General features: G+C 41.3%; 1 protein-coding gene across 4 annotated transcripts in view; it reads left to right on the plus strand.

Annotated features, from left to right (window-relative positions):
- The window catches only part of RPAP1 (RNA polymerase II associated protein 1), a 40,902-nt gene extending 16,033 nt beyond the window's left edge, over positions 1-24,869 (plus strand). For 2 of the 4 annotated variants that reach the window (XM_053944977.1, XM_053944981.1), the window contains exons 10-27: positions 234-335; positions 1,147-1,314; positions 3,593-3,775; positions 5,534-5,668; positions 5,846-6,025; positions 8,014-8,171; positions 9,464-9,634; positions 10,401-10,602; positions 12,551-12,660; positions 14,510-14,705; positions 15,612-15,761; positions 16,189-16,331; positions 17,508-18,312; positions 19,073-19,249; positions 19,928-19,984; positions 20,728-20,822; positions 24,200-24,283; positions 24,782-24,869. In XM_053944977.1, the coding sequence (XP_053800952.1) occupies positions 234-335; positions 1,147-1,314; positions 3,593-3,775; positions 5,534-5,668; positions 5,846-6,025; positions 8,014-8,171; positions 9,464-9,634; positions 10,401-10,602; positions 12,551-12,660; positions 14,510-14,705; positions 15,612-15,761; positions 16,189-16,331; positions 17,508-18,312; positions 19,073-19,249; positions 19,928-19,984; positions 20,728-20,822; positions 24,200-24,283; positions 24,782-24,812 (3,147 nt within the window). In that variant the 3' untranslated portion in view covers positions 24,813-24,869. Of the gene's footprint in view, positions 1-233; positions 336-1,146; positions 1,315-3,592; positions 3,776-5,533; positions 5,669-5,845; positions 6,026-8,013; positions 8,172-9,463; positions 9,635-10,400; positions 10,603-12,550; positions 12,661-14,509; positions 14,706-15,611; positions 15,762-16,188; positions 16,332-17,507; positions 18,313-19,072; positions 19,250-19,927; positions 19,985-20,727; positions 22,902-24,199; positions 24,284-24,781 lie in introns of those variants that run through there. The other 2 variants (XM_053944982.1, XM_053944983.1) reach the window with 2 other exon arrangements.
- Positions 24,870-25,943: the final 1,074 nt, after the last annotated feature.

Genomic DNA, 25,943 nt, shown 5'->3' on the forward strand with positions numbered 1-25,943 from the left:
GTTGTTGGAAAAAGGTGCACATACTTCCTTTGCTTAAAAAGTTGAATTTTCTCCTGTGACATGTAAGATTAGAACCTATTCTGCAATTGCCACGAAGCAGCAAATAACATTGGCTTGCAATTTATCTTCTGTTATGCAGTATGTTATAGGTAATCTTATTTTAAGGGGCCTGGTTTTAGTTGTAGCTGAGGGTATTTTTTGGTTTCTTTGTTTTGTTTCCCCCTGCCATTTAGAGAGCTGGTTATTCTCTGCAAGAGCTCTTTCATCTGTCTCGCAGCCAAGTTACACAACAGAGGACACTGGCTCTACAGGTCTTAGGTTGTATTGTTCAAAGGGTAAGTCACTTCAAGGAATTTCTCCCCATAACTTAAGTTTCTGGTGGATCAGGGCTCAGATTCTCTGGTACTAGTTGTTTGTTTTCTGCTGTTCAGTGAAGATGAGTAAAGTCACCAACAGGGCATTCTGTTCCACTGAGGATCCTTACTGTTAGATAAGTGTTGGGATGTGACAAACTGAGAAGCAGGTTTCTCTGGATAGTTCCAGAGTATTGTTCTCCCAACAGGTTTTCACTGCTGTTCAGCAGCAGTGGTGCAATTTCAGTTCTCTTGTTAATTTGGATGCACGCTGATTTTTAAAAATGTTATTTTTGTGACAAACCTATTCTTGGCATTGACCCTTTCACTCCTGTTGTCTGAGCCAGCTTCATGATGTGCATTTTCTGTAGGAGGTGAGAAAGAGCCGAGCCTACTCATAGAGCAATGTGCCAAGAGGAAAAAGCAAAATGAATACTTCTGTGCATATTTCTACCTAACTTCTGGGGGAAGTGCTGACATTCCCCCTAATGGCACTGGAACAAAAAAGAAACATGGTGGTTTTGAGAAGGGTGGTGGGGCGGAACAGGATGAAGTCAAAAGATGATTGCATACTTTAGAAAGAAGGGTTTCTTGCACTAAGGAACTACAGTTGTGTTCTTCTGTAGAATGAATTGAGGATAAAATATAGGAAGAATAACCTCCACACAGTTTAGCAGCTTTACAGTAGAAGTGGAAAGAGGCAAAGATGTAAAATGTTGAGATGTGAGAGCCCAGAGATGTATCCAGCTGAGATGACACAGCCTTAACCCTGGCTCTGTCTGGCACTTTCCAGGCCAGGGCTGGAGAGTTTGCTTCCTCGTTGAAGGGCAGCGTTCTGCGTCTGCTGCTTGATGCTGGCTTTCTCTTCTTGCTCCGCTTCTCGCTGGATGACACAGTGGAAAATGTCATGGCAGCATCTGTTGGTGCTCTCCACGCTCTGCTGGTGTCACTTGATGATGAGGTAAGATAATCATTCAGAACCTGGATTTGATTTCATGCTGACCTGTTTATAAGGATCAGAATGAGAAGACATGGTAACTAGCTTGAACAAAGGTTTACTGGACATGTTAGCTTAATGGTGAATAGAATGTAATTGCTGTGCTTTGAGACAGATGATGGAGTGTGTTATCCCAGTTTGAGAGATTCAGGTATCTTTTTTCCTCACTCTTTGAATTACCTCTGCCCTATGATTAAATTCAGTGCATGCTGCTGAGTTTCTTCTTTTTATATCTTTGCAATCTAGGCCACTACTAATGTATATGTAGAATTTATTTTTTTAATATGTTCTCTTAGGTTGTTTTCTTATTCCATAGTTTTTCTGCTTCTTAACAGATTAAATATTCTCTGTGCTTTCCTTTATGCCTCGTAATAATGCTGTTTTGTTTTTCTCTCATTGACCATTTTCTACTGTTCCCATGTGTTTTTGTAACACTGCTGCATACCTAATTTTGCCTGTTCATGTGTTTATTTTCTCACTGGTGCTTTTTCACCTGTTAGAAGGTTGACTTTAAAAGATTTTCAAGGCTACTAGACAGCCTAGAGCAGCCAGATTAAGATGTACTCCTGGCTGGATAGAAACAGTCTGATATAGACTGTCTTCCAAGTACTTTCCTTGAGAGCTACTTTTCTGTTTGACTGCAAAGGGGCTGGTGATAGAAGAGCTGGAGTAGAAGTACCCTGCAACTTCTACCAGGCCTGTAGAGCTATCCCTAGTGGGAAGGAAGAGAAATGACAGAGTAGGTAGCTTTCTCCATATCTTGCTACTTTTCTATCTATGAGCCTAATGGAGTTCTGCTACACGAGTGCTGCCCACCCATCGTAGGTAGTTAATACTGTGAATCAGTTTCTTAATGTACTTTTTCTCTCCTCTGGTGTTACTCTGGTTTATAAGTGTCTGCAGTGCTCTGATTTTTCAGATCAAAGCTTGTGGTGAGATGTCTTGTGTAAGTGGGGATTGCTGACTCTTGCTGCCAGAGGCAGCACTGTGAATGCTGTGTCAGTATATTTTCTGACACAGAGAGTCCTTCCTAGAGTCTTGTGTTGCTGAATTTCAGAAGATCTCTGAGAAAGGGACAGGGTTGGAAGCGTGGCCTTCTGCTCCAGGATTTGTAAGACAAATAGGATTTATCCACACCATAAACACATAAGATCAGCACACATAAAAATTGTGCTGTCTGAAGGTTTTGTTCATCCTTCAATGGCTATGGGAAAGAAGCAACTTTCTTTTTGTTTCCTTTAATGACCCAGCTACCTCATCTTAAGGCTTTTCCTTCTCTTAGTTGAAGGAAGACTATAGTCCTGAACTCTGTATTCCAGATGGACTCATGGCTTCATCCCCTCAAGTCAGGCCTCTTCTGACTGTGCCATTCACTCACCATCTTTAGTTCACATTGCATTGGGGTTTTTTTTTTGTCTGATAATAGCTTGTGCTTCCTTGGTACTTGGCAATTGGAGTCTGCCACTACTTTTCTGTCTAATGTGGTGTTCGTTTCTGATTGTGGGTGCAGGAAATAGAAAATTATAGCAGTTATTAAGCAGTACAAGCATTTGATTTGGCTGTCTTTCATATTCTAAAACATTTTGGGAGAAGTAGGTCTCTTATGGGAGCAATCCCCTCTCTGAAAAATTGGAACTATTACCCTAGTTGGGCTGTTACCCTAGAACTTGAGAGTACCTGACACTGTCATCAGCTGTGAACAAAAAAAGAGGTTTTTCTATTTGCTTAAGCTGAGGGATGTTCAAGCAAAAGTGAAGCAAACATGAACAAATAGACTAAGCAGTCTTTATCATATCAATTGCATGATCTTTCTGTGTTATTTGTGACCTAAATTCCACACAGGTCCAAAAATAGGAAGCCAATAAATACCAAATTTCCATTTAATGCCTAGAGCCTTGGTAGTTGTTTTATTTATTTATTTACTATTTATAATCCTAATTTTTTTCCAGTTAAACTGAATTTCTGTTAGCTGTGTAGTAAATTTAATTCACATCACAGTAATTCTTTTTCAGGGTTTTTCCAAATCTGTGTGTGTGTAAGGTCAAAACAATTTCCCTGAAAAAGCATTGAATCATACTTGTATATGTTTAGAATAGCTTTTATTGTCTTCACGTTTTCTTGGGATTATATAGGAATCAATAAAGCATTCCATATTCAAAAGCATCCCCAAAAAGTTTTTGTCTTTGTCCTTTTGTCTTTCTTTATAAGAATTTTATTCTATATGCTTTAACACTCCTTATAGAAATATCTCGATTGGACTTTCTCATGGTACCAAGGGATGGCTGCATTCCCCTTTGTCCCTAACAATGAGGAGGAAGAAGAGGAGGAAGAGGAAGAGTTAAATGGAACAGAGAAATCTCAAAATAAAAAATTAAAGGATGAAAACAAGCCAGACCCAGATGTGGCCCGATACGATGTTGTAAAGGTAGGCACAGAGTTAGACCCAGAATATTTTTAGGAAAATAGGCTCAGCACAGTGCTGTATGTGCTGTTGAAACATCCACCCTCCTGTGCATGCTGGACAAGAACGTTCTGAACAAGAATTAGAACTCTTTCCTGGCTGTTGGTTGTTGTGTTTCTGTCATATATTACCAGGAGGATAATTTTATTGGTCTCTAAAAATGTTGAGATTTGACTTGTGTCATTTCAGTATTATTAATATATCTTAACTTCTTCTAGGGAATTCAACAACAAACATGCTGATGACCAGATAAGATGTCCTGAAAGACTGCATACAGTCATGACTTTCAGGCTCACATACTTGAATTAAAAATGAAAAGGTTCCAGCAATTATTAAAATGTCTATATGCACTTTTTAGAAGTTAGACAAGAATATTACAGCTAGATAGTTCAGAACTAGTAGATTTGTACAGTGATACTCTTTTTTTATTTGACATAAGGTGGCTGTTCTGTTTACCATTTCCCCAAATGTCATGTTTGCATTTCTCAGATTAAGATTTTTACAGTGTTCAGAATGAATTCTTCCCACATTTTAAACCTAATCCTGTATTTTTCATAGGAGATGTAAAAATAGCAAACTTTATTATCTCAAACTCAGCCTTGGTGGAGCCAATGCACCCCTCTTGCCTGCTGCAATCATTAAAACCTGTGATCACATCACTTAATCCTTGAGCTTGTATTTGAACAGCACTTGGTCTAAAAGCATCATTGGGTGCATGAATTACTGTACTTGGGCATTTGATCTTGTTTAGAGGCTTCATGATTTCAGATGTGTTCTGCTAGGTGTGTGGCACTGTTTAAAAAATGTAACAAAAGAGTGGTAGATAGGAGATCAGTTTCTGATTCTGTAAACTGTGTCATGGTTCAGAGTAATTCAGCTTGTTCTGAGTGGCCTGAACTTAGAAGGTATTTGGGATCAAATTCCCCTCTGTTCCCATTGTTGTGCGGTTCCATTTCATGCTTGCTTATTGGCTGTTACAACCCAATTGTTCCACACAGTTGGAAAAGGAGTATTTAAACTAGCTGCTGAACTTGGTCAGGCCTAGAGCTACAACTTGCTTGGCTGCAAATTTTTAAAAGTATCAGTAATATGAATGCAGGTATTATGGATTTGCCTTTTCCCAGAATCGGGAATGCATCACACAGTTACATAAATTGCTGATTTGTTTCCTGGCACTCTGGCACTGCATTGATCATTTAAAAAAAAAAAATCACATCATCCCGATGCATCTCTTTTCTTACTTCAAAATAGGAAGTTATGTATGTTCTCTGTTTCTGTTAACTTTCTCTGATGTGATAAGTACTCTCAGAGTGCTACATTAGCTGAAGGTGGTGTCTAGCCAAAATTATTCAAGGACCACAAGAACCTTTTTCACCAGCAGTAGGTTTTAATGGTCTTTTATAGGGAAGGTTATTTCCCTGTCACTTAGAGTTTTATACTCTGGGAAACACAAGTATCTAAACCCCTTCAGTGGTCTGATTCAGAACAGAACTAAAGTTGTTTCTACTCTGTTCAGATAATTCTTGCTCATTTGCCAGCATATTTGCAAATACACAGAAACTTATTTGTTTCATGACTGCCAATTTTAAAACAGTCAAAACAGTCTCTGAAGAAGATGTAATCTCCTTTTGGCTTTCAGCGAATGAAGTACAGAAAGCACTTGTTTAGATCCTAACAGATTGATTTTTTTTTTTTTTTTTTTTTTTTTTTAACACCTTTCAGGGACTTTTGAAGACAAGGATCCAGCACCGGCTAAGGTACATCCTAGAGGTGGTGCGACCTGTTCCATCAGTAGTCCTGGATATACTGCACATCCTCACCCATATAGCAAGGCACTCCTCGGAAGCATGCAGCCAGGTAAATCTCCCATTGTATAAGAGCTTGGGAACGATAGAGAAAGGTTTGGAAAGGGAAGAAAGATTAGGTGAAGTTATGGCAAGGAGATCAGACAAACTTATCTGTTTTGCATGTCTTCTGCATGTCTGCATGACTGCACACCTTTAGTTATTTGTGCTCCCTGCTATTTCTCTGCAGCTGCTTGACTGTCCTCGACTGATTGAGACCATTGTCAGGGAATTTCTCCCTACTCAGTGGGATCCCAAAGTGGCTGAACCAGGGTTTTTACTTACCAGTCTCCACGGAGTTGCTTGTGCCAGTGCTATGAAGTTCATCAGGGTGTTGGCATCTGGAGGCCGAAATGCAACAGCCAGGCTGGTGAGTGGTTACTGGAAGAGCTTTTCTGATTGCACAGGCCTTGGTTCTCTATGCCTTACTCCCTAAATAAAGACAGAAAGCTAACTGGAGGTGACTGTGAGCTGAAGCTGAAGAAAACAGGGTGAGGAAGGTGCATTAGTGTGTTTTGAAGGAATTGTTGACAGCGTCATCATAATGATGCTTCTCCTGCATAATGGTAGATGAGCTGTCTCATGTTTTACTCTGCTTTTTTATGGTTTGTGTAATGCACTCATGTGAAAGTCACAGAGCCCAGCAGGGTGATACTGACCAGGAACAGATGTTTAGAGCATGCATTGATGTGTGATGCTCTGTACACTCCCATGTTTCAGTGATAGGCAGCGTAAGACTGTATAAACCAGAGACATAATCACTATCCTTGTGTTTTACAACCCTGGTTGAACTTTTCTGCCATTAATTTGTCTTAATAACTGTGATAATTCATTGGTGTTTTCAATGCCTCTTAACTTCTGGACAAGTTTTCCACTTCAGAGATAATTGCATTCCCTCATGTAGGTTGTCATGCTGGTGCTATAAATGCATGAAAACTACCAAGAGCAGCACCCATTACAGTGCAAAAAACACTTCTTAGGCTTTTTGGTTCACTGCTGTTAACAGCACCTAACAAATTGCTGTCCAGGAAAATGCTACTGTCAACAGAACACCAGTCTGTGCTGTAAAATATAGAGAACAGTGATGGATAGTGGGATGTTTAAGTCATACTAGGAACATAACAGAGTAAAATTCAGATATTTTTCTACTTCAGGCTTTATGTACTCCAGGTATTTCAAGGCGTGCAAAAGTTGCTTAGAAGGTTCCTGACACTCAGGCTTTGCTACTCTTACACTCTCATATGTTTTGTTGCATGCATTTAAACATGGGAGTGGAAGATAATAAAAAACTAAATCAAAACCACCAATGTAGGAATTTATTTAACTAACAACAAAGTTCTTCCATCTTCCTCCTGGAAGTAAATTTGACTTTGTCCTGTCTTCTGTAGAAGAGGTGTCAGAATTTATAGTTTTGACTCATCAGCTCCTTTGCTTTCTTGCTGGTGTTCATTGATTTCCCTAAAAGATGTCTCTAAAGCATTTGAAATTTAAATTACCTATAATATGTCCTTGTGCTGTGAAAAAGACATTGTTGCCTCATTTGTTTAGACAGATCACATAGAAGCTTTTGTATGTGTGGGAGAAGGAAAGAGAAGCTCTTTTTTATGGTTAAGTAAAAATACCCAGATGTAGGGGAGGATAAAAATTATTTCTAGAGAACTGCAAATGAGTCATGTCATGCTTAATTCCATACCAAAATAACCTCAGAACATTTCCTAGGCATAAAAATTCTATAACCTTATGAAAGTAATAGGCAGGAGGTACCCTTTGCATAAAATAAACACTGAATTATAGAAAGACTTAGGTTGTAGAACCTCTGAAACCCATAGTGACCTCCCCAAAAGAATGTCAGCATCAGTTCAGTACTTTTGTAGACATCTTTTTTCACAAAGTATATCTTTATATGTAAGCTTGACTAAGAGAGTTGTATTTATGACTATTTAAGGAAGGATAATTATATCTGATATATATCTGATATATGTCTGATTTTTTTTTCCTTAAAAAAATCAGTTAAATGCTGCAGAGAGCATCCAAAACAGGAGTGTGTGGGGGCAGACAAAAATTCATCAGAAATTATTTAAGTGTAGCTGATTTGTGTTAGGAATGGATTAGGTAACCCTAGGCATCTCTTCCAGGGATAGTTCTCTCTTAATAGGCAGTGACCATTTAATGATCTGCTCCTTAAGATTGCACAAAATAAAAGCAGATTTGAGCAGTGCAAGAAGAGCTCAGAACGAGCTGAATTGAAATCTGCAGCTCTTTGTGTGTGTCAGAGCAATGAGGTAATGATGCATGCAGCTGATGCCCTTTGTCTTTTTTGTTCTTCATCCTTTTCTTTTTCCTTGGTTTGTTTTACAGCTTAACAAATTTGAAATGAAGAGTCGGTTGAGTCGCTTTATCGCTGAAGAGCCTCTGGATGTGCCTCTGCCGAGGGAGGAAGCCACGAGGCTGAGCACCGAATCCTTCCGGCTGTGGGCTGTGGCTGCCGGCTACGGGCAGGCCTGCGACCTCTACAGGTACAGCTCAGAGCTGGAGACGTGGGGATGGAGGGCACTACAGAGGCAACGGGCATCCTGTTCAAAGGGGCAAAGACAGGGCTCTCCAGGCTCAGTCTCTATTCCCTTCAGGGTGTCTCACCTCACTTTCTCTCGCTGCCTGCAGTAAAACTCGTTTACTAAGGGTATTCATGCTGTGTATTGCCTTCTTCTGCTTGTTCACGATCTCCTGTATTTAAGCACTGCTATTTTGTTGTTTCTGCTTTACAGTGGGAGAGCTTTTTAGGGCTGCATCTTTTTCCCCTTGAAGGGATGAATAATCTGTGCTTGTATGACATCAAAACACGTGGTTTGCAGCACACCCAGGACTGAATCTGCTTGACCTAGGGGCAGTATGTGGGCCGTGGTCACCTCACCGAGTGGGGCAGACTGGTGCCTCAGCTTCCAGGTCAGGACAAGTTCTGATGCTTGACTGCCAAGGTCTGCACCTGGTGTACGTCTGACTTGCCTCAAGCATTAAATCTTCTTCCTGTAATTGCATTGAATTGGAAGAAGAGAGATGGCTGTGGAGTTGCTCTGAAATGGAGTAAAAGGGAGGCCAGTATTGAGTTTCAGAAGGGAGATTCTCATCCACAGCAGCATTTTGTGTTCTTTGGCACAATCTGATATATGATTTAAAAAGAGTAAAAACTGTATGTACTCTTTTAGCAGTGTAAGTAATGTTGAGGAAGAAACAGCAGAAGATTCCTTACGGTTGCAAGAATATAAGTGTCTCTGAGAATCTGAGAACTATTCCCCAGCAAGAATAAAATCAAAGTAATTTTTTCAAGAGATAATCAGAGTGCTTGGAGGCAGAGTATTATGTAGGTCCCATTCAGATGAAACTGGAATAGCAGTAGTCTTCCTTTGTCATCTTTTTTCTAATTCAGTTTATTTTTGTTATTGTGGTGGTGATGGTTCTCATAATCACGTTTTAGCAATCTTTATAAAGAAATTATTTGAGAGTGTAAAGAAGATAAAGCCAGATTCTTCCAGTGGAAAGTGAAGAGCCAATGGGCACAAATGGAAATACCGGAAATTCTGAAGTGTTTTTACTGTAATCTTTACTAACTTTACTGTAAAGGTGATCAAACACAGGGACATTGTTGCACAGCAAGGTTCTGAACTCTCCATTCTTGAAGATACTCAAAATCTGACTGGATGTATCTCTGTGCAATCTTGGTCTTGCTGGCCTGTCTTGAACAGGGAATTGAAGTACAAATGATCTCCAGATCTCCTTTCCAACCATATCCATTGTGTAATTCATACTACAGTGATCTCTACCCTGTGCTGGTGAGGATACTGCAGTCCCTGCCCGAGTTGCTCAGTGGGAAGAGCCCTGTGGTTGAGTTGTCTGTGCAGCGAGCTGCAGCAGTGGTTACGCTGTTGACACATGTGACACAAACAGCAGGATACGCGGCAGAGCTGCAGGCCAAGTTAAGCAGGTAGGCTCTCTAAATCACCATTCTGTGCATCTCAATAGTTGGCATCCCATCTTCCCTTTCTTTGGTTTGGAGACCTGGCTGTCACCTTTTTTTTGCCCCCTCATTTTCAGTTGTTTACTGTCCGACATGTGAGCGCTTGCATGGTGGGATGTATTCCCTCTGACACAAGGTCAGAAGTAGTGTTCTGGTCTGATAGCTATGCCTACTAGCATGGCCAGAGGCAGGAGTCAAAATCTACATTAAGCTAGGGGGCATAAAGGGCACTGTTAGCCAAATACCCTGCTGAAATGAGGTAGGAAGCTGCTTTGAACTTCTTTTGGGAGTAAAGACAGTAAATGTGTTGAGGTTTGGAGGAAAGAACCTCTCTGCAGAAACCAAGGTGAGTCAGGATTAAGAGGTCGTTGTTTTTGATAGACATCAAAGCAGTAGGATCTGCTGCAAACACATGTAATTTTTCTGGTGAAAAGCAAGAAACTCTTAAACTAAAGCTGAGTACTGAAGTACTATTGCTGGTAAAGCTAGAGCATAGCTCAGGAGCAGAGTAGTGGAGGAGAAGAAACTTCAGCTTTTCAAAGTACATTCTACATTTATCCTTTCTGCCTAAATTATTTGGTTTGGGTTGTGGGACTATGCAAGGACTTTCCTCCTAGTTATGCTATTGGATATCATTTTCTAGACTACATCTTTCTATTAAAATTGATGATTTAGAGAGACAGTTGTTTGATATTTATTTGCTATCCTATGCCATTTTTCCATTGGGTTTCAGCAATAACTCCGAAGATAGTGAACCAATCCCACCTCCTCCAGTAGTATGGAGTCAAGTGTCAGGCTTACAGCCCTTCCTTGAGACAAGTCTGAAAAAAATCCTTCAGCAGCTATCCCAGACAGAAACTTGGCAAACTCTCCAGCCTCTAACCACGACTTGTGTGATCTTTTTGGGAGTTTATTACAGTGCTTACAGCCAACAGGTAAGGCCTGAAAATACAGGCTGTCTTCTCATCTCACCAGCATCAGCTTGTGTATTACCTCTGAAAACTGGAACTTACAGGCAGTTCTGAAAAAGAAGGGTATTAAGACATCAAGCTGAGCACTGATTTTGTTACCACAGCTCATATCTAAGCTGCATGACATTCAGGGTCACTTAAGTCTGCTAACCCTATACATTAGCAGTATGGCTTCCTTTTTTGTCCTTTCATCCTTTGGGATCAGTCTCAATCAAGGTATGTGGTAGTGCTGTGATTGTTCTGATTTACTACAGAGCACCAAAGCACGAAGCAAATACAATGTAATTTTATTCTGCAGTTGTTTTTCCTAGTGGGATAAATCAAGTAATGCATTTTTGCATTTGCTTTGGTCTGAGAGCTTACATGTGGACACCTACACTGCAATCATCTGGATGGAAGATTGAGCATTAAGGGTCATGCTGTATGAACTTTGGATAGGAAATAATAAAGATAAATTTATTTGTTGCAGCACTGACATTCAAGGTCAAATTCTGCAACACACAGTTGTGGTATGTGATCATCTTTTAAAGTGAGTGTTCTGAAGGTGACATGTCAGTGTGATGCTGTTGAAGAATAATGTCTTACACCTTAGCTACCTTAAAGATTCATGTTCTAAAGATAAATGCAATTTTCCTCTTTACTGCCCAACTGACACGTCTGAGTTCCAACTTGGGAGAGCTGTGTTGAAGGTGTGGGGGTAATTTAATGGCTGTAGTTATTCACACTTGTGCAACTCCTCTGAAACTTGCCAAAAGCAACTGAGTTTATTAGTTATGGCTCAGGTGGAAACTACCAGTATCTCTCAAAGATGTCTTCAGGGCCCTGAAGGTTGGTATACCTTTTATAGGCTGTGATTATGTCCTGAGCATTAGAGAAGCAGGACAGGCAAGAGGTTAATGCTCCCTTTTAACCTTTGCAGATATCCCAGAAGAGTGACTGATGAAACAATTTCTTCAGTCATTGAATTATGCTGGCTTTTTGAATTCCACTTAAAGAGAAGTTTGGTCATCTACCTGTAGTTAGCTGATTAAAAAAAATAATATCATGTTTGAATAGATTAGTGCAGAAAAACTCAACTTGTATAGTAAGTAGATGAGTGTATGCTAGGACCTTCTTGGAATATTTTTGTTAGACTATTAAAAACTAAGGTTAACATCTTCACAAAGGTTTTACTGATTTCTGGAGGTGGATTTCACCTGGGGTAAAATCAAATTTTATGTAATGGAAATGAGTATTTCTGTATCCCAAAGCAGCATTCTAATGAAGATTAAAAGTGTTAAAATTTGCCAGCATGTTCCTTCAACCAGGAATATTGCTTACTAGGGTCAGAAGAATTTAGATGATTTTCTAAAAGCCACAGTTCCTCCTCTGTCCAGTGTTCATCCACAGTAATGCTTTGATGGGTAGGTCGATCACACTATATGCAGCTGATTTTTTTTGTTGTTGTTGTTTTTTTTTGTATTTTTGGTTTTTTTTTTTTGTTTTGTTTTGTTTTGTTTTGTTTTTTGCAGACTCTCAGATTTCTCAAGGTAGTTCTGATCACCTTTGCGTCATCTTCAATTGAAATAGAAACATATAGATCATAGGGAGAGGAGGGTCTAGCTAAGTTTTAATTTAGGGAATCTTGATTCTAAGGATCCCATATCTTGCTTCCAGCCAGTTAAGAATTTCTGGGTTGCACTTTAATACTTGAGTGTGAGAACACCTTGAGTGTGAGGTGCCAGCTCTCAACTTCCACACTCTTAGCAGTGAGGCCAGCTCTAACCTAGAGCAGTACCACTATGTAGGTGATGGGGTCTGGCAAAAAGATAAAAAACACAGAGGAAGTAAATAAATCAGTCTGTCTTTTTGCTATCACTGGATACTAGGGTCATTCACTCTCTTTTCCTGTCATTCTCCATATCTTCTACAGCCATCAGTCAATCCAGTTGACTGCTTAGAGGAACTGGAACGTTTGACATCAGAGGTGCTGCAGCCCCTTCTCAGCCAGCCAGCCATAGACAGCATGTGGGACTTGCTCAGGTAAAACCATTCCACTGCTAAGATGCTGTTGTCAAAAGCTAAGGGAGCCCCATTTCTATACTGTACTGTGTGACAGCTCTCCCCCCTCTCTCCTCTTTTCCCTGTGGAATATGCCCCAGGCATGGGAATTGGAAGTGCAGTAGGGCTGTGTCTACACCCTGCTTTGTCCTCTCACCCCTCACAGAAAAGGCATGATGGCTGCAGAGGTTTGCAGCTCTTTTTCTACTGGTGCTGCTGCATCTCTGCTTTGCCATGTAGCTGGGCTTTTCATATCAATTTCAGATTATTTTAGTCACTCTTGGTTTTGATTCTTCTTTGGTTTCACTGGTCTAAAAAAAATAGCACAAGTAGCGTTAGTTGAGTCGCTCTTACATGGTGAGGTGAGTGTGTGTGTTCATGTACTGTTCATGTGCTCTGTGTGGTGCTGCTTATATGAAAGAACTTAACTAGATTCAAATCTTCAATCTCCTACAGAGCTTCACTAGGGCTTTGAAAACCCCTGTAGAGAAATGTAAGAACAGATACCAAACTGTTCTTCCAGACATTTGGATAACATAAGCTCTGGCTCTGGGAACAGTTAAGCACTGCAGATATTCTGTCTTTCTGCTGTAGAGGGAGCCTCCTTACCTAGGCTGTGATTAATCTTCTGGAGTGGGGAGTCTAAAAGGCCTGACTTGCAGTCAGAGAGGCATCCATCCGCCTCTGAGAATATCTGATATAAAGGGCACTTGAAACCTTTGTTTTCAAGTGTGTTTTAATGGCCACCAAACAGTTTGGTCCATGTTCTTTTGTGACTGAAACTGAGCTCTGAAGCTCTTGGCACCGAAGCTTCCAACACAAGAGCACTCATTAGATCTTTTTCTGCCTGTCCTGGCGGTCTGAAGACAGTGGATTTGGTCAGGCTATAAAAGCTCATCCACAAGAATTCTAGCTGTTCCTAACACTGGCTGGTAAAAACCAGAGTCAATTGATCTCTGCCCTAATATTTTTACAATTTTGTCTAAACTTTCTGGGCAGTTGAGGTCCAGGAGTTCAGGGTACTTTGTGAGCCCCACAAGTGTTTATGCATCTCCTACATGTAATACTAGTGGTAGAAAGAGCAATGCATTTAAGCAATTAGTTTTCTGCCATAGAGTAATGATACAGATCTTTGACAGGGCATGCCCTATTACCCCATTAGCATTGAGCAGCTTGCTTGTGATCACTCCTCTTTGTGGTGGTCTTACCTATACAGACATGATGTATCTACTCTGGGCCCCACAAGCACTGCTGGTGTGGGAATTTGTAGTTTCACCTACAGAGAACACACATGCCAAGAGTGGTCTGCACAGACATGTCCATTAAAGCTACGTTCTTTCGCAATACAGTTTCAAAATATGCATTTCATTAGTACATAAAGGGCAGCATATTTGCAATGTCAATTTTAGATATAATCTGGCTTTTTGGTTTTGCCTACAAGTTTATTATGGAAATGTCTCGAGTGGGTGGGCAGCTTTATTAGCCTGGTGTGCGTATGTATGTGGGGAACGGCGTATTTTCTTAAATCAAAGGTCCAACACTTTCAAGTATTTGACATCAGAGATGCGTCACTGCATCAGTATTTCTGCTCATTGTGACCAATTTAGCTGAAGAGTTCCTGACAGCTCACTGGCATTAGCTTGTATGGCAGTAGTGCTTGGTGTACCAGCTAAGACACTGGCTTTTGGCTTTTGCTGTATTTCGCTGTATTTAGGGCTTCCATTTTACTGCAATGTGTGGTACAGTTCAGATAGCAACATTTCAACAAGATAATTCCTCAGCACTGTGAATGCTTTTGACCTAACCCATCTCCCTTTATTTCTTCACATAGGCCATGTTCTGCTTTGTGCAACCCTCTGTCCTGTTCCCCGGCACCGGAATCTGTCAGCAGCATTGCATCTTTGAGTTGCACTGGAGGCAAACCTCCTTTGAGCCTGGTTGGCTCCAAGTCACCTTTCCCCTTCCTCACTGCCCTCTTATTTCTCATCAATAACATCACTCACATTCATAAGGGCCTGACTAGCAAGGTGAGAATAAACCTTTTCACTGTAAATTCTAGGTGAATGATGATATCCTTGTGAGAGGTTAGTATTTGTATCTTCCCTGGCATAAAAGAGATGTTAGAAGGACTGTTAAAAGCAAACTGTTGTGCATTTTTATTTTAAAAATATTAAAGAATTATAGAGAGAAACAGCCGGACTTTCAGAACAAATGGGATGAGGATCAGAAAAATATCTTGTCTTTGAATTCCAATATTCAGTTGGCACTAAAAAGCTGGACGGATGTGTTTATAAAGAAGGATGCTTAAAGGATGTATTTATAAAGAATGTTGAGAAGAGTTGAATAGCTGTTGTTTGGCTAAGCAAAATATAAAATTTGAGTGTCAGTGGAGGAAAAGCACGGTTGAAGCATATATAACAAAGAAAAATGGGGTAATATTAAAGAAGAGAATGTGTGCTATTGATGAGGGTCCTTCCTACTTTGGTTTGTTCTGAATTTTAGGATGAATGAGTTATGGAAGATTTCAGACTCTAAAGAGCAAATGTCCTAGAAAGATGGAATACGTAGCATAAGGTTTCTCCAAGCCTTCCTGTGGGATGTTGTGTTGAATTAGCTGATTGGCTACTAATGGAACTATCTGGCCAGATGACGGAAAAACATTTTAAGCCACTGGTCAGATTTCTGCCTTACAGAACACTGTAAGACAGTGACTGTTGGTTATCTGTGATGGAGATGGTCATGATGGATGCAGGTGAGTCCTGAGGAAGAAAAGCAGATATTTATTAGGCTATTCTTAAATATGGCTTTTGGAGTAGCCAACAGGAATTGTCATGTGAGAGGAGGTAGGGGGTGGGCCCTGGATAGGGCTGTGTTTTGCTTTCCTCCAAAGCAAATCTTAATATTGCTTGTCTCCACTTGTGATTCCTTTATAGTACAGCTCTGTGCTGGGCTTCAGAGGCTTGAAGGATTATCTGCATCAAAGCTGGCAGAGTGGACCTCCTTCTGTGACTCCCTCATCTGCGTGGATCCTGCGCCATGAATATCACTTGCAGTACTTTGTGTTAGCGTTGGCTCAGAGAATGGTATCGTTACTAGTCCTTTCATTTCTTTCCCCCACTGACAGCTGGTCTTCATGTCCTTGTTCTTTCTTGTATCTGACTTAGGTCTGGCAACTCTTCTGCTGACTTCTATGACCCATTAGCAAATAACATCTTTCCAGTTACTGATGTGGGGATTTAGTTCCAAAATACTTTGGATGTAAAAATTATATTTTTGCCTTTCTTAGGGATAAAGTAATAACAAAGTTTTCAACTGTGTTGCTAAAAGAAATCTGACTATCTAAGGCAGTCAGGGGAAGCAGAAATATCTCTCGGTATGAATGCTGACAGCTCTTGCACTCTGCCTAAGTCTTTCACTTTGCAGCAAGATCTGTGTGTTGTTTGACCCTCCTGTCCTTGTTGATTGTCTTGTTGACAACTGCTTTTATCTGTGGTTTTGTTTCCTGTACAGGCAGGCACTTGTCCGGATTCCACCCAGCATGCCTCACTCCATCACTGTGTTGCCATGGCATTGCTAAGCCGTCTGTTGCCAGGGAGTGAGCATCTGGCTCACGAGGTCCTACTGGATCTTGCCTTTAATCCAGAGTTTCTTCCGTAAGCTTTGCACTTTTTCCTTTTTCTAGTCTGGTACTTGGGAAAACATGGGGAAAATAGAAAAAACATATTGGCTCTGCAATTTTGTCATAATTTTTGGCCTTTAACAGGGCCTGTAGTTATGTTTTACTTACTCACTGGCATATTCTTCTGGCATGGAGCCTTCTAATCAGGCAAGCATGGTGGTTGCATATTTTTCTCTGATGTACCGCTGTTGCAAAATGTGACCAGTTTCTTTTGATTTCCTCTGTGACAAGGCTTGTGTGATTCTGATAGAACTGATCATCCCTAAGGCCTAGCATCTTCCATCCTGAGAGTATGGAAATAAATGAGAATTTGACATAGCCTAAAAGCTCAGTGAATCTTTCTCAAACCCATATTAATCAAGTTTGCTGATTTGACAAATGCCATGTCCTCCACTTTACACTGGAAGAACTCATGAGCATCTCAGATATGAATCCTCTCATATCTGGGCAAGACGATGGTAGCAGTTTATCTTATTCATCTCAATCTGTTTGAAATTAGCCATGGTGTATCCCTGTAGGAGGTTGAACCAAAGTGCTGCAAGGAGGTACTATGTTTTTTCAGAAAGAAGGAAAATTTGTTAGTGGATTTGTTTGTGTTTTGTGGTGTTTTGTTTTTTTTTGTTGGTTCAACAAAATGGTGAGTCTTTGGCCTGAGATTGTGGCATATGGATTTGACAAACACCCTCCACATGCACAGTTTCTATCAGTCTGTATGGCTCCCCTGACCTTGCCACTGCCAGCTGCAAAGCTTCTGTTTTGAGAATTGTCTTGCTAGTTTGTGTAGGCTTTATCTGATATGCAGTATTTCATCTCAGCACTCTCATGTCTGTGTTGGTAAGTAGGCTGCCTCTCTGGACAAGGGGTTTCAGGCTCCACATTAGACTGGCATTGTGTGGAGGGTTTTCATGGCACAGCCTCAGTGTTGCTGACTCCAGATGTGGTTCTGTGAATTCCTTCTAAATACCAAGGTAGCTGAGGCTTTACAGGCCCTCTGTATTAGAATAGTTCAATGATGTAGAAAGTGTCGTGTGCTCTGCCTATACTACTGTTCCAGGAAGACTGTAGAGATGAATTAATGTGAAGTGTTACTTGTTTGGCATTTCAGGGTTTTTTTTTGTTTGTTTCTTAAACTGTTGTCTTTAACTTACAGTGAAGGGAAAGCTGGTGGGCCAGAAGCAGCTGACTTCTCTGATATTCTGCATCTGGGCACCAGTGCCAAACTGGCACAGCCTGGCTCTGCAGCAGCATTTCTTCCAAAGGTTACTCGTGGTGCCCTGCTGAGAGAATCATACCAGAATCTGCCTTCCATTCGTTCCTGCTACCTCTCCCACTTTGTCCACTTGCAGCCCACCCTTACACGTTCTCAGGCATCCTACCAAGGGCAGAATTACCTCATCCAGTCAATGCTGCTTCCTGAGGTCAGAGGGCCCATCCTGCCTTCAGACTGGCCATTCTTTCCACTTATCAGCCTCTACAACAAAGTGACTAATGCAGAGACACGTGGGGCCATACTGAACTCTCTCCCACTTGATCTCATCAACACTGTGACCTGGAACCTGCAGTGGGTCTTGTTGCTGGAAACCTGGCGTTCTAAAATCCTTCAGAGCATCCCGACTGCTGCCAAGCTTGCACGGCTTATGTGTGTCTTCCTCACTGGCAGTGACCTCTTTCTAGAAACACCAATCCACCGCTACACAGCTGCCCTTCTCTCTGTGTATTGCCAACCCAAGGCCCTGGACTCCCTGAACTTGGATGCTCCTCTCCCTGGTTTGGCGTCCTTCCATGATCTCTATATAAGTCTCCTGGAGCAATTTGAGGGCGTCTCCTTTGGAGATCCACTCTTTGGAGTCTTTGTTCTTCTACCTCTACAGAAGCGTTTCAGTGTTCATCTGCGTCTCTCTGTTTTTGGGGAGCACACAAATATCCTGCGGGCGCTGGGAGTGCCATTACAGCAGGTAATCCCGGCTTATGGTAATAGACTGTCACTATGTATTTCTGTGTTACTGGGCTCTTGCCTGTGATTCTCCAACCTTGATTTGTGTGTATATGTGGAGGGCAGGAGCTGTGAAATTGCTCAGTCTTCACTGGAAACTATCCCAAGCCATGCTTGGTTTAACCATTGAGAACCTTATAATTTATAGGTTGTATGTATGAAAGGCTGGTTGCACCCTGTGTTCTGCTAGCAATTACTTTTCCCTTACATAAGTGTTTTCACACCTTGGTGAGAACTTTTTCCTTGCCCATGCATAGACAAATAGTCATTTTTCCTCTCAACCACCTTTCCACATATAGTTGTACTGGAGTTGTGCTCTTCTGAGTAACAGCAAGAAAATTTGGTCTGTCCAGTGTAGGACTGCATTTCTTTTGAGTGAGCAGAGCACAAGAGACAGAATTTAGCAGTGCTGTCAAAAATACTCTGTCTTCTTACTTTATAAGTGCTCATCTTATCTGTGCCAAAAATCAGCTGCAGTGATAGGACCAGTAAAACATCTCTCCATAAAGCTGAAAAGGTCTTGACAGCACTTTGTCAAGGCATGTCACATCAGTCAGGGTGGGCCGTAGCAGCTCTGCTGCAAATGGGGGTCATGCCGCTGGGGTACATCGCGTTACAGGGGGGCATGCACAAGGAAGGGCACTCTAGAAATCATGAACTTCCTCTCACCACTTGGACCCTGACAAAAATTGTGATGTTGCCTCTGGATGGGTTTGTTGCAGTTTCCTGTGCCTCTTGAGCGCTACACTTCCCCTCCTGAGGATAACCTGAACCTCCTGCGACTCTACTTCCGAACACTGGTCACTGGTGCACTGCGCCACACCTGGTGCCCTGTTCTGTATGTGGTGGCTGTGGCCCATGTGAACAGTTTTATTTTCTCCCAAGAAAGCACAGCACAGGTGGGTAATGGATAGCAGAGCTTCAGGACTACTGTCTTTGGGTTTTGCATCTGCTCTCCCTATAAATCTAGTGTACCTTGCAATGAATCGCTGACCTTTGGGACTTGAAAACAAAGGCTGTAAGCAAATGTGTTGAGGACTCATCAGCTGTTTGAGGATCTGCATACAAGGCAGCAGCTTTTGTTCATTATACCCTAATGCACTTGCAGTAATGGTAGCTAGTCCTACCTAAATCTTTGAGGTCAGCAATTATGTGTTCTGTAGTGTGGGGGGAAGAATAAGCAGAAGGAATAAGGAAGGTGATCAGACAGAGAGAGCTTGTAATAGATTTGGCCTCTGCCTTAGCAATCTTAAGGTACAAAGTACTCTTTTCTTTGACTTTGCTTAAGTAACCTAGCAGAAGCCCTCCCATGGCCTTGAGGCCTCTATCAGTGAATAGTTGTACTAACAAGACTTCACCTCTGATCTGCAATTCTACCTGAAGGTTGAGAAGGCAGCTGAGATTCAGATCAGGGAAAGGAGCAGAGAGGCAGGATTTAAGTGATAAGGCATCTCAAGCACTTTCTGCTACAACAAGTTACTCATCACTATAATGAACAAGTCATCCTGAAGTGCTGTATGCCCCTGGGCAAAGGTGTTACTGCACCATATTAAGGAAAGTATGTGTTTTGTTCTCAGGAGACAGATGCTGCTCGGAAAAGCATGCTGCGAAAGACGTGGCTGTTGGTGGATGAGGTAGGATTTGTAAGATTCAGCTTGTGCTGCTGGGAATTAAGTTTTCCATATGTGGTACTCTTACAGTCTTATATTTGGCTTTGAAAATTGTGTTTAATTATGTTGCTAATTTGACAATGAGAGGAGATTTGCAGCAGGATTTTGGCCTGCAATATCTGTAAAAATGTTTAACTAGTTCTTGTAGTAATTGACCTCAAAACACTGAACCTATTAGAACCTAGATGAATCTCCTGTACTGTATTTCCATGGCTCTTGTCCAAGCAGCATTATATCTGGATAGCTAGAGATATTAGAGGGATGATTGTAGCACAGTTATGAATAGGTGGCCAGCAGTGATCTTTCTTAACTCTTAGTTGGATGCTTCCCCTGAAAAGAGCAGGACAGATGTAAGGTTTATCTTTTTTTCAAGGAGCTTGCCAAAATCTATCCTTTGTGGCATAGAGCTGGGTCATTTGGCCCTCTGTGATTTGTGTCCAGAGTAAATTACTAGATCACACTCAAAAATCCACTTGGGTTTCTGGCAAGAAGTCATTGTGAGGGGCTGTTGAGGAGACTGGAGTTGTGTTTAGAAGAGGAATTCTCATTCAAATAAAAAGTGAATTTTAGTGGAAGAAACTTGCCTTTCTTTTGAACATGATGTAATTAAATATCTTGGGCATGATGGAATTGTACTATTTGCAGATTTGCTGTGTTGTGTTGGAGATGGTGGAAAAGATTAGATACCTTTCTATTTTGTTTTTCAGAACTTGAAAAAGCACCTGCTGTACTACAGACTGGTGAATGCAGAGAGTCCTTTAGGATTTGACCTTTATGAGCAGCTCCCTCCCATGCGACTGAGGTACCTGCAGATAGTGACACAGAAAGAAATTACAGAGAATGCACCAGCACTAGACTCATAGCAAAGCACTTGTGCAAGAAGAGGGCCAAGGTGAAGAATGGAAAAGCTCAATTTATACTTCACTGATGAAACTACTTTCAGTTCAGATGGTTTTAGTGTTTTACCTGGACACTCTTGGCATCTTTGCCTAGTGAAGCACTAGTAGAATGCTCCCAGCCCTGCAGAACATACATGCTGTCAAGATATGAGAGCATGTATGTGTGTGACCTCTCTGTGATGGATGTTGGAGCATTTTCCTCCATTCTCCTTGAAGTTGTTCTGCTTCTTCCCAGAGGAGGTGAGAATGTGTCTGAAAGGCACTGGACTGTTGAATAAACTGAAGGACCTGGAAAAGCTGTTTTGTTCACTCAGGCTGGAAACCGGGTTCTCAAGATAATGTCTGTTTTCCCCAGATCCTTCCATTGCTTTTTTTTGTACCTTGGATTTTGAATGGTCCTTTTCTCACACTATTCCCTGCAAACAGAATGACAGTGTGACAGGGAGGAATCTGATCCTGAGAGGGTTTTTTTTAACATACACAAGCAGTTTCTCCAAGATAGTGTTCTGTGCATACACTCAGTAACACAGATGTATTGTGTCAGACCTCTAAGAAATATGAGTTCCTAGTGCAGTGGTACAAACACTGAATATCCTCCCTTGGCTGTCTTTCGGATGGTCTCTAAACTGCTTTCTTTTCTCCCTTAATTTGGTTACATGTATAACAAGATCAAAAATAATTTCTTTGCAGGCCAGAATGCTTGGCAGTAATCATCATTCATTAGAGGGAAAAAAAAAGTATCTGCTTGTTTAGTTAGAATATGTATTGGTTGCCCTCTGAGAAGAAGGCAATTTAAATTTTGAAGTGGAGTTTCCTAGCTCAAGCCTAATTTTAAAAATGTCTAATTTGATCCTACTTCTACATCCAAATTCTGAATTGCAGCCTCAGACACAAGGGCTGCAAATGCAGAGCCCTAAAAGGCTTATTACAAGTGCCACATCAAGTCCAGAATTTCCTCTAGATGTATGCTCTCACTGGGTGTTCTCTTTATATTTTTGCATGGTCACTCTGGCAGGCTTTTGTTTGCAGAACTTGACTTTTATGAACAAAACTTTTAAAAGAGATTTCTGATGTTTTGTTCTTATGAATAAATTCCTCTGGAAGGTGCAGGGTGATACCTAGTCTGAAGAGCTCAGCCTCTGTCTACCTATCAAAGAGGCCAAGCTAGCTTCCCTCTGAAGAAACTGTGTTAACCTTACTCCAGTGACTGTCCCAGGAGGAGTGAGAATCACTGTTAATAGGCCCACTTGTGTGACTGAAATTGTTCATACAAGAAATAAATTCCAACTTAATAGAATCAAAGAATCATTGAGTTTGGAAAAGAAAAGACCTTGTGTCCATCTATATTATAGCATTTTTCTTTCACCTGACAGTCGTGTTGCTGCCCCCTCAAATGCCTGCATAATCACATAGGGCTTAGGGCATTTGTGACTGATGCTCTTTGTATTGGCAGTTTTCTAAGTGTACCAGTCCCCTTCCTTAGGTTGCCAGAAAATAGCCAGTTTCATCTTTTTTCCCCCATATTTCAGGTAGGAAATGGACAAAACTGGTGTTTCTTTCCAATCTCTTTTTTTTTTTTTTTTGGCCTCCCTTTTGATCTGTGGTTTCTATCTGCAACAGATCAATGTCATGTAAAATAACAAAAGCACAGTGGTCTAACAGGATTTTTTTACTGTTGTTAATTATTTTAAAAGTATTTGATGTGATTAAAAGTTTAATTAAAGTCATTCAAGTTTTAATCTGTCTAGATGGTGAGAACCCAGCAGTTGTCTTTCAGAGCAATGGGTGGTAAAATTGAAGGACTCCTAGCTGCACGTTTAAGAGCAGTCTTCATCAAGGACTTTACCTTTTGCTTTTCAGGCCTTCATTTATCAAATCTCTTCCAGTCCTTTGTGGGATGCAAAGTTGAATTTTGTAATGTGTACAGGATGTAAATAAATATTTTGATAGCTCTGCAGGAGTTTTTGTTAACTATGAGAATACTTTGCTTGAGTCTTTCTTGAATTTGGATAGTTCTGTTTGCAGTTTAATCAATATCTTAGGACAGCTGCTGCCTTAAAGAATTCTGTTAAACTTTGGACCTCTGTAAGAAAGCTCCTCAAGCCAAAAATTCCATCCTGCTTGTGTGATGGGTCAGTAACACAGTGTACCAAATTCTGTGTGTACTTGGGGAAGGTGCAGAGTGGTATGATGTGATTTGACACGTGCCCCAGGTGGGAGGACTGTCCACAGATGGTATTTGAAATTATGATGCAAGTATCAGCAGTGGAGAAAAGGAAAAGAAGGGATCCCAAATAGTTCTGCAGGCCACAGTGATACACAGAAAATTCCAAGGATGCTGCATATGAGCTGTAAGCTTTTGAAACGTTGACTGTCACCTGAGATGGTACATGAATTTTTTTAAGGCTTTCGGCAACAGACCACTAGAGGGCATTGTTTTATCTAGTTTAAATGCAAGATTTCTCAGCCTCAGTGCTAATGAGACCTGAAATAAAACCAGCCACCCTTATGCATTGCTTGAATTTTCTGCATTTTTTATTTTTGCATATACTTTTGGAGCAAGTGTGGAGAATTAAATATTTTATGTGGTGGGTTGCTGAGAACCATACAGTGCTTTGACAGCAGGAGCATTTTTGAAAAACCATGGTACATTGAATGTAAGATCTAAACTTAAGCTGAATGCAGTCTGAGACAGGACCAAAGCATGCCCATTCTGTTCATTCTGTTAATCCTGGTCACGGTAAGTGAGGAGGTGAAGAAAATTAAAACTGTCCAAAAAAATGGCTGTGACTTCTTGACTCCTTACTGAAGGCTTAAGATTTCTTTGAGAAGAAAATAATTCTGCTGAAATAGGATCCACAGATAGGTTTCTGGTGTTGAAGTGGTTCTAACTCAGAAGAACATACGTTGTCTGGTATCTCTCATCAGAAGTCCACAAAACCAGCAACAACAACTACAAAAATTCCTGCCTGTCTTTTAATTCCTAAAAAGGGCATCCCATTTTCTGGTCCTTTGTGGCTAGAATATGCTTGGTTTCATCCAAGCTACTGATGATGTCCCATATGGATAACAGTGGAATCTCTATTGGTACAAATTTATCATGCACTGGAAGGCAGCAATGTGGTTTTAAAAACAAATGGTTGATTGGACTGAAGACGAGTTGAAGATAATCCTTTTAGCACTGCTGTTGAGTAGGCGAGTGAGAGGGTGGGGCTGTCACAGGTTTGCATTCTATGACTTCTAATAGCATTTAACTGAATTTTCCTTTGCATTTTGAAAGGGAAGAAAGAGTTCTCCCATCAGCTTGGAAGCACATCCTTTTGTGCCTAGAAGAAATGGAGTTGATTTGTGATTCTTCAGCTATGTGAGTGGTTTGAAGTCCTGGATTTTAGAATCCATATGTGGTGACTTGGCTCACTTTGCTGAGTAGGGATGGTTCTCAAAAAGATGTAAACAACTTGGTAGCTGGCAGTACTACACACTGAGGAAGGACAAGGCCTGACAGAAGAAAGTAAAGGGTTAGGCAAGAAAGAAATCAAAGCAGGACTGAAACCATACTGTATGGAAACTTTTTAACAGTACACATAAAGCATTATATAATTGAAGGACTTTCATTCCACTGTATTTATTGACTACTTCAGTCTGACAGTGGAATTTAATAATCCATTTCTAGACTAATGCATTCTGTCTGGCCACTTAATGCCAGGAAAACCCTAAACACCTTTTGCTGATGAAGTCATGGACAGAGCAAGGCATAAGATGTGGATGTGTAAATACACTGTGGGTTAGACAAGCATGTTACTTTTAGTGTCAAACATAAAGTAGAGCAGAAAGGTTAATTATTGCTTTTACTTCTTCCTAGTTCTGCAAAGTTCTTGGAAATTTCTCACTGATGAAGTGGTGCTGCCTTCAGCTGATGATCGTATTTGGGAGGCAAAACATGCTTATTCCCCTCTGCTTACAGAAGCTCATAAAAACTTTACATTCACAAAGCTGGCTTTCTGGTGTTCCTTGTTTAAATAATTTTGTGATAATTTACTGGCCTTTGCCCTAGTTTTTAAAACTGGCTTCCCCTCTCCCTCTGAATGGAGAATGTGCAGGGAAGCCCTGCTCACAGAACTGCTGTGTTTTGCATGATTAAGTGGTGGTTGTAAGCAGAGATAAGTTCGCCACAATGTGCTCCCGTCCCTGTGTTTATTGTGATAATCTTGAGTCTCAAGCCAGCTCTGCAATGCTGTGTTTAGGTTTCTGGCCAGCTGCAGCACCAAGAGCTCCAGCTCAGCCGGAAGACGGTGCTAAAGGAGCAGGCACTGCACCGGCTGTATTGTGAGTCTGCAGTCGCCCCTGGCCCCAGCAATACCTCTGTGCAGGTTTAATGATCAGAGGACATTTTAGACCAAACAACACCTGGCCCAACTTCAGATCCATCTTTATTTGTAGGTGAGGTGTAACCAGCAGATACCAGCAGACACCTATGGCTCCAGACAGCAGATGAATGTCCTTTAATCTGTGTCTGGGCTACTTTCTGCAGTACGTTGCTGATTGTTGAGCAACCAGCTAATAAGCCCAGTCAGGGTGATGAATATTCCCAGGGAGTACTGGGTATGGACATTAGAACCAAGTCTAAGGCTAGGGGGAAGGTTCGATGCACTCACCCCTGCCCTAATCCAACATGGATGACAAACCAGACCAGTGGTGCTATTCCTCATCACAAAGCAGCAGCTTGTCCTGGCCACAACAGAAATGGGGCTTGTGTGATGTAGAAGTACCACTGATGTCAAAGCACAGCCACATACATGACAGTGTGTGCTGAAATCTGAGGTTTTAGTTGATGACTCAGGCTGGAGGAAAGTTTTGTGCCAAGTTTTTGCTGGGAGCCCGTCATGAGAGTCAGCAGCTGTGGGGCCGGGCAGGTAACAGGGAGCACCTGGGCCCAGCACCGGCCTTCAGAGAGCATGGGGAGGGGCCAGCAGCAGCATCCACGGGAGGTAAATGCCGTGTTTCATGCCTTTTATCTGCTTCTC

The sequence above is a fragment of the Vidua chalybeata genome, chromosome 6, assembly GCF_026979565.1.
Source record: "Vidua chalybeata isolate OUT-0048 chromosome 6, bVidCha1 merged haplotype, whole genome shotgun sequence".
Lineage (NCBI taxonomy): Eukaryota > Metazoa > Chordata > Aves > Passeriformes > Viduidae > Vidua > Vidua chalybeata.